The 14458-nt window shown below is 38.4% G+C and overlaps 1 protein-coding gene across 3 annotated transcripts in view; it reads right to left on the reverse strand.

Annotated features, from left to right (window-relative positions):
- Positions 1-14458, reverse strand: part of LOC111868756 (sorting nexin-14) — a 35132-nt gene continuing 20674 nt past the window's right edge. For all 3 annotated transcript variants that reach the window (XM_023859698.2, XM_023859697.2, XM_023859696.2), the window contains 5 exons: positions 11863-12119; positions 10108-10292; positions 7482-7646; positions 3912-4096; positions 1-342 (listed from right to left, as the gene is read on the reverse strand). In XM_023859698.2, coding sequence (XP_023715466.1) covers positions 265-342; positions 3912-4096; positions 7482-7646; positions 10108-10292; positions 11863-12119 — 870 coding nt within the window. In that variant the 3' untranslated portion in view covers positions 1-264. The remainder of the gene's footprint in view (positions 343-3911; positions 4097-7481; positions 7647-10107; positions 10293-11862; positions 12120-14458) is intronic.

Below are 14458 nucleotides of genomic sequence, written 5' to 3' on the forward strand. Positions count from 1 at the left end.
AAAGAAGTGAAGGAGAATTTATTTATTACACAACAAATATATATAACTAAATAATAACAATAATAAATGCAGCCATGAGATCATACAGCTACTTTAAGCAACAATAAATTTTTCAGCAGGGCATATTACAAGTTGTAGTGACACATTTTAAATTTATTATTATTCTTATCATCATCACCAGTACTGTTACAACTATTACTACTACTGCTACTACTGTTGAGTTTTTTGTTGTTGTTATTGTTGTTGTTGGTGGTGATGCTATAGTTATTGTGGTGATATTTCACTGGTTGCCAAGTCTGGATATAATTCTGCTGCCACAACATCCAATAGTGTGTAAACCAACTGCAAGTAAGAACATATAGACAAATGGGTAAAGTGTACCTTCCTACCATCATTAAGATAATTCCACTTTATTTCGACAATGATTTATTCTGACCGTCTTACGGTGCATACATTTATTCACCTTACTCTTCTCTCTTGCACTACATGTTTCAGCACTGAAGTGCCATACGTCATAAGGATGATAAATCCTGAACAGTTTTAATATTTTTAATATTTAAAATTTATCAATATATATGACGAATATATATTTTAGTTATTTTAGTATAAAGACAACAGGGCATGCAATGAAGTAGTTCGACGTGCATCGAAAAGCACCTGAAGATGGCACTTTAGTGCTGAAACATGTAGTGCAAGAGAAGAGTAAGGTGAATAAATGTATGCACTGCAAGACGGTCAGAATAAATTATGGACATAAATCAGTGCAACAGGACGCTAAAATATAACATTATTTCAAAAATCTGAAGGTCATCATTAGAGGGTTCTTCGTAACAAACATCAACCACCAAAAATTTACCTATTCGTATGTAATAATTAAGATTTAATCATACCTTTATAAAAAATAAATGGAGGTACATCATAAAATTAGTCTACATATGTGCAAAACTTTATATTAAAATCTGATTATATGCAATGTATTTCTTCATTACTGCAATGATCACACATTCAAATTTTGGATAAACATATTTACTTCAGAACCACCATATATCTTATAACTATATCTGCTAAAAGTTTCTGTATATGAGGGTTGGAACTTTAATAGTGGTAACTATTTATTTACAACTAATACAAAATAGATGCATGTTTCGAAGTTTTACTGTCCTTCAAGGTAGTCACCAGCACTGTGTACAACCCGTTGCCAGCGATGTGGAAGTTGTAGGATATCTTTTAACAGCGCCTGTTATGTTGATAGTTTGAATGGAGCGGTCTACTGCCTGAAGAATCTCTGGAACAGTTCTGAAGCGAATGCCACGAAGTGGTTCCTTCATCTTAGGAATCAAGTCAAAGTCACAAGGGCTTAAGTTCAGGAAGTATGGTGGATGGTATAGCACTTCCCAGCCCCATCGATTGAACAAATCAGCCACAGCTTGCCATTTCTGCATTTCTGTCAAATCATCCAGAACCCATCGTGATGCAATTTTTCTCATGCCCAGGCATTCCTTCAGAATGTGAAGCACAGTCATATGTGCTAATCCCGTCTCTCGGGCAAGCTCACAAATCATATGGCGTCGATCATTCTCCAGTAATGCGGAAAGAGCATACACTTCTTCTTCACTGACACTAAGATGACCTGACTGACGCATGTCTGCCACATTTTGGCGTCCCTCGTTGAAGGCTTGTACCCACCTTGCCACTGTTTTGTAAGGCCATGCAGATTCTCTGCAAGCCTCTTGAAGACCTTGATGACACTGTCGTGCTTTACGGCCTCTGGAACATTCAATCTTTGCCCAACTGTTCCTGTTTCAAAAACATCGTGACAACACTACATCAGACCGCCAGCTAACACGAGGCTCTGTTCTTCTTGTCACTGCGCATGTGCGTGATGTGGGAAGGGAGAGTCCATTTGCTCTGAGGTAAGGTAGGTATGTAACTAGCGTGTGGTATAAGCGACATTATTTGGTTCTGTTGCATGGCGTCTCTACAGCAGTGTTGCCACTATTAAAGTTCCAACCCTTGCATGTATTTCTTTTCAACCATTACCAAAAAATTCTGATTATTTGCAGCTAAATTCTTATACTTTTTTGTGTAAGTAATGCATTTTATCATAAACATGCTTCCAGGTCAAATTTCATCTTTTAATAAAGTCCTAATGAGCTTATATGAAGTACTGTCTGATCTATTTACAACTGCATGTCTCAATCTTACTTGCCATTTTTTTTAAATATTATGGTAATATGTAGGTCTGTCTAGCTGAATCTAATCATCTCAACTCACTACACTGATCTGCAGTTGACAAACAATCAATATTATATATGTGTCAAGTTTTGGAGATTCAGTCCCTGGTGACGGAGACAAACTGTTCACTGCTGTCTTCAATATAGCTTCCACTTAAACTAACATACTTTGTGAGAACTGGTAATTACTATGCTGCTCTAGATAAGGGACTTCCAAATTCAAACATATGGACCATCTTTCCGAGAGATTAACAGTCTACAATTCATACTACACAAGCACAGTCAATTCAGCTGAGTGGTGTTGCCAAGATTATAAATTTACCATCTATGTAGTCCATACCAAAAGTGATGAGCACATTTATTTTACATTAAAGTGAAGGTACATGTAAAAAAAATACTGTTTTGAGTTACTGGAGACGTCCTGTCACTCTCCCACAGAATCCCCAGAATGACGCAGTTTTATCTGCCAGCTCTGCATGAGCTTGACTATGCTGCTGCTCCTTTTCAGTATTTTGCAGTTTTCATAATGCTGGTCCCTCAAAGCGATCTTTTAAGGGCCTGTACAGGTGTTAGTAAGAAGGAGCAAAGTCTGGACTGTAGGAAGGGAAAGTACTTCAGAGCCAAATTTCTCCAGTGTCAGGCATACACTATCATGTTGAAAAATGATGCATCTTCTCATTGGGCCTACATCACAAAGTGCACACTACAGTTTCTGGAGCAACTGCATGTAATGAATTGCACTAAGAATTTACATTCTGGTCAGAAAGTCAACCAATACCCACCCCCTGACATCCCAGAAAACTGACCTTACGTTTTTGGCCAAAGGGTATGATTCTGGCTTTCTTATCTGGAGATGTAACATGATGCTATTTCATACGCTGTCATCTTGCTTCAGTGTCAAAATAGCACAACCAGCTTTCACCATTCTCAATATTAAGTAGGAAATCACTGCTCTTGACAGCACATCATTGCAGCACCTGTGATGACACATCCACGTGTGCTTTTTATGCTTGTTTGCCAATACATAGGGAACACAACAACAAATTTCCTGGTAAGACAAAGTCTTTATCACCTCCTGCTGTGCCAAGTGGTGCTCTGATTTCCCTAACGATTACCATTTAATTTTCTGTAATGACCACATCAACTTTCTACCTGTTGCATTCTGTGGTGGTGGTTCTTGGTCGACAGTTTCGAGGCAGACTGGTCTTCTTGTTGCCATCTTTGAAGTGTTTCACCCAAAGTCACACACTGTTGGCACCCATACAGGAACCTCCATAGACATGATAAAAGTTGTTCAAAGATATATGCAGCACAACTGTTCTCCTTTATAAGGAATCCAGTCATAGTATACTGCCATAACAATGCAGCACTCACAGCCATTTTGTCAGCGTGGATTGTGGATAAGTATCTGTGCACATGCACTGGACCTGTACTTCAGATTGTAGAAAACAGATACAGCTATCTGCCATATAACCCCCTATCTCCTTATGTCAGTAATGCATGCACAAACAAATGCTGCTCATTACTTCAGTATGGCCTTCATATTATGTGACAGACAGTGCAGGTGATACAGCTGTTTTTCATCTAAACAGAAGAGATATTTCAGCCAGATAACTTTGCTACCTACATAAGAAATGCTTCCTAACTGCATGTTGAAAACTAGAAGAACAATCCTACCTGCTTGTTCAGTGCGGGAGATTGTAGTGCACTGAAAAGAGTGAGTAGGCCTGCTTGATATGCTGGGCCAGCCCAGCGAGCAATATAATTAGGAACCAACGTCTGTAGCTGGGCTAGGGCTCGAGCAGCTCGTACCTCCAGCTCTGCCGGTGATGGTGTTGATCCTTTGGGCTGGAAAACTGCACCTAGCAGCAAATGCCACATTTTCACCACTGGTAAAACTTGAAAAATTATACAAAGTTCTGCTCACAAATGTAAAATCTCATTTGCCATTTTAGAGACATTGAAAGAGAAATCACCTTGTTATACTAGCTTAACATTAAATTATAATCTCTCACAAATGTGGAAATAATGATGTTCTCACACATCATCACTGAAATGTGAAGTTAGCTTTCTTCATAAAACCTCTACTGCATCAAGTGTTTTAAAACTATGGTAATTACTCTGAGTACTTACTTACTTACTCACTCACTCACTCACTCACTCATGGAGCTGAGCCCTTCTTGAGGAGATGCCGATTCTGCAGCAAGTCAAGAATTTCCCAGCATTTTATGGAGCCTTCCACTGGTCCCTATCCTGAGTCAGAACAATCCAATGCATACCATCCCATCCTATCTCTCTAAGATGTATTTTAATATTGTTCACCCACCTACGCCTTGGTCTTTCCAGTGGTCTCTTTCCTTCTGGCTCTCCCACTAATATCCTATATGCATTCCTCGTCTCCCCCATTCATGCTACATGCCCTGCCACCTCATCCTCCTTGATTTGATCATTCTAATTATACTTGGAGAAGAGTACAAATTATGAAGCTCCTCATTATGCAGTTTTCTCCAATCTCCTGTCACTTCATCTTTCTTTGGTCCAAATATTCTCCTCAACACCCTGTTCTAAAACACCCTCAGTCTATGTTCCTCCCTTTATGTCAGAGACCAAGTTTCACACCCATACAGAACCACAGGCAAAATTATAGTTCTGTAAATTCTAATTTTTATGTTTTTGGACAGCAGACGAGAAAACAGAAGTTTCTGGACTGAATGGTAGCAAGCATTACCAAGATCAATCTCCTCTTAATTACCTTCTGAATCAGGTTTCGATTTGTTATTGTTGTTCCCAAATATCTGAACTGTGCCACATTTTCAAAATGTCTGTTTCCTGTCTTTATGTCATGATTTTGCCCTGCATTCTGGTGAGATAGCAACATATACTTAGTTTTCTCTGTTTACTTCTAGACCAACCTCCTTATTTTCATCAAAGGAAGTTTGTGTGCTTTTCTTTATGGTATCTATATTATCATCCAGCAGATTCACATCATCGGCATAGACTAACAGCTGACGTGTCCCATTTAATTTCAGTCTCACCTGGTTTTCCTGGACCTTCCTAATGGCTAATTCTAAAGAAAAAAGTTGAACTGGAGTGGCGATAAAGCATCTCCTTGTTTTAGACCATTCTGGATAGAAAATTTATCAAACAAATGTTTACCTATACGGTCTTTACTATACAAGTACATTTCGTTTAAACACATTTTAATCAGCCTAACTAGTTTCATGGGTATCCCAAACTCTATCAGAATATTGTACAATACTTCCCTCCTAACTGAATCAGCAACTTTCTTGAGGCCTACGAATAGCTGATGTACTGTCACATTGCACTCCCATTTTTTCTCCAACATCTGATGAACGCAAAAGATCTGATCTATAGTTTATCTGTTACATCGAAACCCACACTGATGAGGTTAACTCTTGAGTACAAATTTAAAACAGTTTATCTTCCATTTATCTGGCCACTACTCTACAGATGGCAAGAGAATCTGACTTTTCTAGACAGTGTGCTTATAAAGCAAATTTGAGTGTTATCAGTCAGCCCATTCCTAGACCCATCTTACTTTAACCCCTGCTCCTGTACTTGACCTGGGCAATAAGAAGTCTTTCAATCAATAATGTTATTTTCTATGTCTAAGAGGCAGGTGTTACATACACATTGAAAACAATAAATGTTCATATAAAATACCTGCATGAAAAGTGGTTCTGCAGGAAAAGCAAGAGTAGATTCCGGTATAAATTTCAGGATGACACAGTTCCTCATAGAGGAACTATTCACAGAACTGTATATAAATCATGACACACACATAGTTATTACTGGACAAAACAAACCAAACTAAAACGTTCAGTGTTCAGTGAAGAGAAACTGGATGAATTGGATGGTAGGCTTGAAATTACTCTTTGGAAATCCTTCAGATGTCTTACGCAAGAGACTGGAGTTTAAAAACTGTAATTACGAACTGCCATGAAGTTATTTGTGAGAAAAAAGTGTGGAGTAAGAGGGACAAAAACCATTTTACAATTCAATGGAACAGGCCTTACTGATCTAACTCTACAAAGTTGTTGTTGATGATGAAGAAGAAGTGGTAAGTAATTTAAACATGAAGGATATGACTCCTAGAATTACATTACTCAGTAGCTAAATACAGCACAGTCTTTCTTGAGAAGATGGGAGTAGTTCAGCTGATCAAAAAATTTCCTGCCTTTTATAGGATCCAATGGTTTATTACTGTGTTCATAAGAGCCATTACTGAACCCTAATTTGAATTAAATAAATCAAGCACACGTGCTTACACTGTATTTCCTTGAGAACTCTTTTTACGAATCAAGTCCACATGCTTATACTGTATTTCTTTGAGAACTCTTTTAAAATTACCTTTCATATGTGCACAGGTCTTCCAAGTGGACTCTTCCCCTCCAGCTTTCTGGCTGAAATTCTGTATCAATTTCTTACCTTGCCCATATATAGGAATGACATTAAATGAAATGTATTCCCCTGTTAGTTATCAATATTACAATGAAACCGCAAAACAGAAGATAATGTGTAATAGGATAGCAGTACACATCTGGGGAAACAATTTCCTTGCATGGGTTCATCTTCTTAATGCTTTCACTGCCAGCACCTCTGCAGCTGACTTACTCCTAGTCTATTGTTGGCAGTATTATAGCAGTTTCCAGTATGTCATGCTAAAGAAATGAATAGAAAATGATCTACATATGTTCAAGCAACTGCAAAAGATAGCATCTTATGACAGCAAAAAAAAAAAAAATATATTCTCAAAACACTTTCAAAAAAGAAAGATTGTTGACCTTGTTGAAGTGTAATCAATGGCCAAACTCATCTGTGGTATGTAAGATTTGAGGTTTTCACAGCAGTGACTATGAAGAAAGCAGTCTTCTGGGATGTGGCGCCATGTAGATGTGGTGTTAACCGACGTTTCGGAGGAATGTATCGCCTCCATCTTCAGGGTAGAAAGAAAAATAAGAAAATCCACAAGTGAAGAAACAGTGAGAGCAGGTGCAAGGAGATTAATGTCGGAAATAAAATCCTTCTACCCTGAAAATGGAGGTGATACGTTCCTCCGAAACGTCAGTTAACACCAGATCTACATGGCACCACATCCCAGAAGACTGCTTTCTTCATCCATGATAGTTTCAACATGGCACCTCTAAACAACTACTCCTGTTCTTGGAAGTGAAAGTGCTAACTGTGCTGGTCTGCTAGTTCACATAAAATTTTACAGCATACTACCTTGAAGCAGTCTCACAAGATGAGCAAGTCTTGGAGCAATGAGAAGTTTCCTTAGTTTGCGATCCAAATAGAAACTGCAGAGTGCATTCACAGTATTGTGTGCCACTGCGCGGATTGCCATGGCCACCCTCACAGCAGCCTGTGGTGCTCCAAACAATCGCACAGCTTAAAACACATGCAGAAATTAGATTGCAGCTATTAAAATATAACACCAAGATACTATTCATTCTTCAGCAAACTTTAACAGACTTCAAAACATTTATCTGAAAGTCAAACTCTGTTGAAGTAAGAACTGGTAAAGATGCACAGAGTCCATAGTGACCTGGATGCTGTGACAGCGGGGATATACTTGTGCTGCAATTACAGTGCAACAAATGTAGCACCTACACAAAAAGACCAACCCCTCCTTCATCGAAGAGGAAGCCCAATTTTGAAACATATAAATGTTTAGGAGAAAAAAAACTTGGTCATGACTCTCGAGGAGACTGAAGTCAGGAATGACTGTGCTGGTGAAGCCCAATTGCAATTTAACTGACAGGCCGACTGGCTAAGAGCATCCTCTTGGAGGAGGGTTTGAATACCTCCAACATAGTCTTGTGGGTCAGAGGAGGCAACGAAAAGAAACCGAGCGCCTTGTTCTGGGAAATATAAATATAGGGACCTGGCCCTCCAGGCTGGGGGAGTCTCAAATCTGAGACAGTAAAATATGATCATGAGGCCTGAGCTGGTGAGGGCAGCAATCGTAACTGACAGAACTGTCCTCTCATCAAAGAAAGCGTCCCACATCAACATATCCGCAGCTGTCTGACAGTAATACAAATTTGTTCTTGAGCCCCAGATAAGTGCTTCATGCCAAGACAGACTGGCTGACTGACTGTCGGTCTTAACATAATTTTGACTTGGACTTTAGTTAAGACAGAGTCCTGAAATGACAGTTAGAAGAGTAGGCAGTTGGTGTGAGATGGCTGCTAGCCTGTGAGGACGTGAGCCCAGGAGCTGGAGAACATCCACTGTTGAAGACATTACCAAGCAGCACAGTGAAGACTGTGACTGAGAAGACTAGTCTGTGTGTGATAGTGAGTGTAGTCACAAGTTGTGTGTTAAAGTGTCCAATAAATCTGATTACCAATCCAAACCCCGTCTATAGTCACTCCATCACATGACATTATGTTAAACCATTTTGTACTATTTTTACTCATCACTCTAGAATATTCAAGGCAGAATAATAATTGTTAAATACTTTAAAATCTTATTTTTTATATTTGGTATATTTCTTCTTCTTCTATTTTGATCTTTTCCTGAATTTATGGGGGTAGGTGGGAAGATGCATGTGCAAGTTATATGTCACACTTGACTGACATACAGGTATATATAATACAAAAGTCTGTTTATTTTCATGCAACTTTATGAAATTTAACATGTGTTCACCATATGTAACCTTCTATACAAAGACCATTATTACAAGCTAGGTGGATGGCAAAGTCCAGAAAGTCACCGCTAATACCGCTGAACTTCTACCACTCAGCGAGCATTGATGACTGTTGTTAGTGCTGCGACATGTTTGATTTATGTGAGCGTCTAGTTCATTTCCCATTTGTTTCTGTATATATGTAATATAATCCAACACAAACATCTTCTTCTCCTCTTGAAGTTAGGCTACTAGACTGATGTTTCCAAAATGTGAGTCACTCCATGCCTACCTGTAGAACATCTGTCTCTTTAACAGTTCTTACAAATCTCTAGTGCCATTCTCGAAACATGCTCGTTCCATCTGTATCTCCTCCTCATTATCCATTCTCCAATCTCTTGAACACTATACTGTCATCTAATATTTTGGCTTCTAAGATACTGGAACCTAATTTTCCCCACTATTTATCTCACTGTTCTCACTTTAGTTATTTCCATTATTCACTTGGTCTTTGTATCTGGTCTTGTATCTACTGCAAAACTCAATATGGGTCTAATGACACTTCTGTAGCTTCTTACTTATGCTCTTGCCATATTTATTATTCCATCTGCATTGTTTAAATATCCTGATAATCTAGTTTCTTTATTTACTTGGTATCTGACTTTTGTTTGCAAAGTTCTATTACTAGTTATCTCAGATCCTAAATAGTGACAACTCATCATGTTTGATGATGATGACTACGAATATGTAATCTTCTGGAAAGGATACTTCCTGAGTTTCTTCTGGCTTATTTTCGACTTCATCCATCGTCTGGTATGTAAAAGACAAAAGACCACGACGTTTCGGACACTGGATCTGTCTCCGTCTTCAGGTGGGTAGAAAATAAGCCAGAAGAAGTACAGTATACACCATCATCAGAATCCTTTCAAGTCTATACTTCCTGAGGTTATAGATGGACTGTAATTCAGTGAAGTTCTATGATATTCAGTATATGAGGCCATTTGTTACTAACGCTTGATAGGGGTTGAGACATGTAGTGGGAAAACAAATACCATGTAGCACCTGTACAGATTGCATAGACACTTTCATAAATAATTATAATTTCAAACATGTGAGACATTGCAACCCTGGATTTCATACACAGGCATATACATTCTCTTTCATATATGAAGTTGTAGAGTGTCATTTACACCAAGAAAATGTTTCCATAGCACTCACCAAGGTACAGGAGGCAATCAAACACCCCCTGAACAGGCAGACTACTATTGGAAGGTGATCTGGTGGTAGACAGAGCAAACAGAGGTTGACTGCTTGCTACAGCAAAGTTATTCTGGAATACTGTCTTGGTAAGACAGCGGACTTTTCTTGGGGTCTCTACACTCATATCTTTCCACTCATACTTGCTATAAAAAGAAAAATATTATATAATAATACAAGTAGTGAAGAGAAAAAAATGTGTATGTTAACAATACTTCAGATACCCCAAAGTGTGAGATTCAGTGGACTAATATTTTTGACAATATTATACAAGCTTAGGGAAAAAAAAACTTAAAATTGAAGGCTTATTTTGACTTGTATGGTATCTTTCCATGATGCAAAAATTATTTACAGTACTCGTATATGGATGTTTTTGACATGAAGAGAAACATATTATACATAACTTTTATTTTCCAACATCTGATTTCCATGCTTTTTCCACAGAGGGGCTAATATTAAGTCAACTGACAATATTTGTATAGAATGTAAATTTCTATTTTTTCTGCACTGGTGTTTCTAGGTTTGGTTGGCTTCGCTTATTTTTGACTTCCTTCCTCTTCTTAGCTCCTGGTGTTCATGGGTATTTCCTCAATTTTTATTGTAAATATTCTTATTATCTCCTGTTGATAAAGCCTGATCCTAGGTGCAAATATGGATGTAAAATTAATGATCAAAGGTAACCAGTGATTGAGACTCACTCTTTCTAATGGGCTGAAGTGAGAAGTACCCCCCCAACCCTTTAATCACATGAAAGATCCAGTTTCTGAAATGTATCATTCTTTCAGGATACTAGATGATGGACAAAGTCAAGGAACTCAGCAATCTCAAGTACATTGTGACATGATGGGTGAAAGCTGGAATAGCTGAACAAGAAGAGGCAGCCATTGCTAGGCAAAAGCGCAGTTAACACGTTTTTGCAGCAACAAATAAACACACAACTACAGAGGATGCAGTGTTTTCTATGCGGTCCTTGTCATGGACCAGCAGCAGACAGAGAGACCTGTCCTCTCATCAGAAAGGGTGTCCCAAATGAGCAAACAAGCAACTGTCTGACAGTAACAAAAATCTGGTCTTAGACCCAAGACAGGGCTTGGCACCAAGACAGACTGGCTGACTGACTGCTGGTGGTACCATAACTCTGACTCTGACAGGCCAGTCTTCAGTTGCACTGTTAGCAGCCACTACCTTGTAATGACTAGTAAACACACAGAAGGCTTTATGTGTGCTGTAGTTGTAGTGTCTATAGAATGTGTAAATCAGTCAGCCCATTACAGTTATTCGTAGTTACGAGTTATAAGCGTTCAATAAATCCAATTACTGTTCTAAACCCTGTGTCTAGTCACTAACATATGAGAATACAATTACAGTCTTCTAGTTCTCATGCATAATCTTTGGTTAGCCAGCGGAAAAAGAAGAACAAATATAGGAAGACGTCATGGTGGTACAGAAGCTGCAACAGCAGTAGGTCATAACTGTTATAAAAGAAGTAGCAGTGATTAAAAGAAAGTATGCTTGGTCAACAACCTTCATCCCAGTCTGGTGTTATGTGACAGTAGTGTGTAGTGTAACATACAAGGACCCATCGCATGGCCCATAATGTGAAATGAACTCTACTAGTAATGGAACTGTCAGCACATACACACCCATGTGAGAGGCTGCATTATAACATTACAATTATGCTAATACTATGTACGCTTCAGTATATAAGCATATAACCTGGGCTTTGTTTTGCTGCCCTCAGTTGAGGCTATAAATGCATTCAGGAATGTATCAAGATGTTGTCCCCTCTCTTTGCGGAGCCGTAACGGGACTGAACGTCGGATCATGCGGCCCAAACCCTCAGGCATGGCTCCTGCAATGCCTCCAGGGCCTGCTGGAACAAACTCCCCTGAGGAGCGTAGGAATGAATGCAATAGATCACTTCCTCGCAGTGTAGGCTTCTGAAGAAGACGCTGCAGAAATTCTTCAAATACCTATTTCAACAGGATTTTACATTAGAAATTTAAAGACTGACTGCATTTTGTAGAACCTCTCCATCCAGCCACCAATCATGCAACCTTTACTGTCTGACATCATAAAGTGGGTTTGAAGTATAATACTAATGGCCATTATGTAGCAGATCTAAAATTGTTCCTCCAGTGAGAACAGATACTGCTGTCCTGTCATCTTTAATTTATAACTTCATATCTCTTAAGTCTAGCAGGTGTCTAACACTGAACTTAACATTGTTAAAATGATTACCATTTCTGCTTCATATGTGAGGCATTCAAAGTTTGACCCTTGGCCTAAGTTAATCCAGGGGACATCACTACCTGCACTGCTTTGCTACACCCGTCTAAAATGATGGTGGTTCCTGAACACCTGCGTACTTTGCTACATGACTCTGCTCTGCTACAAGCATGAACACAAAATCAGACTACAGATTTCATGTAGGGACTGAATCTTTGTCCACTAAATTCAGGTAAAACTTCATAACTCAAGACACAGTAAGACAGGGTAATATGTGGATTGTGTGTATGGGGCTTTTGCTGGGACTCCAAAAATATGAACACTAAGTGCGGGAAAATCTTAAATCGGGTTCCCATTGTCCTTGTATTCCTTGTGTTATCCAGTCATTCTCTATTTTACCTATACTTCTATATTGTACTGGAATTCTACCTTCAAAGATATTTACAAAAGTGTATAAAAATTTGTTAAACTTATGGTCAGTATTCTTTTCTCTGAAAACAGATTCCTATGTCCCATTTTCATTCCTACAGAGTTCAACCTGTTTTTGATCTCAACCACATTTACATAAAATAAATATGTCAGGCCGTTTGGCAACACTATGAATTTAGAATGCTATAAATTTCAAACTATTAAGTAGCCAAGTTACAAAAAAAAATATGCTACAGATAAACTAGAGCATTTGGTTAGTAACAGTAACTAATCCAATATTATCTATTTTCCTTAAAACCAAAAGGATATGCAGAACACACAGACCTGCTTCCTATTCAGTCATACACTCATAAACAGAACAGAAAAAACCTTACACCTCCTGGTCTGGGCACTCGTTTAGTATTTTTTGAGAATATTTAACTTTTCAGAAGTCTGTGATACAGATTTCATGGTTCTGCAAAAATCTGAATTGTATCGCAGTCTAGACTGATGACCTTAGACATAATGTCCAATTTCAGCATGTTTGCTGAAAGCAAGAAACAGAGAAACAGCTGTTGCTAGTGAACAGCTTTGAAATAACATCTGTATCTAGGCAACAGCTCAGTAAACATGTTCCCATGGAAATGGATACACATGCAACAATACAGGTACTGCTGGAAACGTTTTATACTTGGTCAGTGCAAAGAGGTTATAAGGAAAACAACTGCAGCAACTGAGTCAACCCTGTATGGGAGTCTGCGAGGAAAAGTTCAGTTGGAAGGAAGCCACTGTTCAGACAGGATTTTAGTGTGTGAAGCTGAAGAATCTCCAGTGTTGGATGCCACTGCCAGGGAACAGCTGATGAAGACACAGCAGGCTGGAAGAGACTTAGAGGGTTCTGTGGTGATTTGTGAATTATGAAGATTAGTGCTGGCATAAGTGGTCAATAAATCCAATCTCAAATCAAAAACCCTGTCAACATTCACACCCTATGTGTGACAATATCATATGTCAATATACGGTCCACTTATATATCTATAGAGAATCTGAGCCATCAGCATTTGTATAATTTTCTTTCTCTTAGCTGGTGTCATGGGACTGAGGGATACTGCTTATGAACAATCTTATTACCAATATATATGAGACAAACTCCGTCTTAAGTGCAACAATTTAATTGTAGTTCTTTCTTCTTTCCCTCCTCCACACTACGTTTCGGCCCTAAATGGCCATCACCAGGTGTGTATTCTTACGTAGCTGCTACACTGCCCGTAATTTAAAATTTAAAATCACCAGTCTTTCCAATTGCATGTATGTATAAAATCTTTGTTCACCTGCATGCGTCAATTTTGATTTCTAAAATTGGAACTTTTTTAAAACTTCAATTCAAATTAAAATATCTATAAATTTTCTGTTCTTTTTCTTTTTCCAAATTTTTAAAATTTTCTTGCGGTACACGCCCTATGTCTATAGTGCTGCAGCGGCCACTTCTTGTTTTATCGCTGTTCAGGTATTGTTCTGTGTAGGCTCTCTCTGTAGGGCGTGTAGCCCGAGAAAATTTTAAAAATTTGGAAAAAGAAAAAGAACAGAAAATTTATAGACATTTTAATTTGAATTGAAGTTTTAAAAAAGTTCCAATTTTAGAAATCAAAATTGACGCATGCAGGTGAACAAAGAT

This window comes from Cryptotermes secundus, unplaced genomic scaffold (assembly GCF_002891405.2).
Source record: "Cryptotermes secundus unplaced genomic scaffold, Csec_1.0 scaffold174, whole genome shotgun sequence".
Lineage (NCBI taxonomy): Eukaryota > Metazoa > Arthropoda > Insecta > Blattodea > Kalotermitidae > Cryptotermes > Cryptotermes secundus.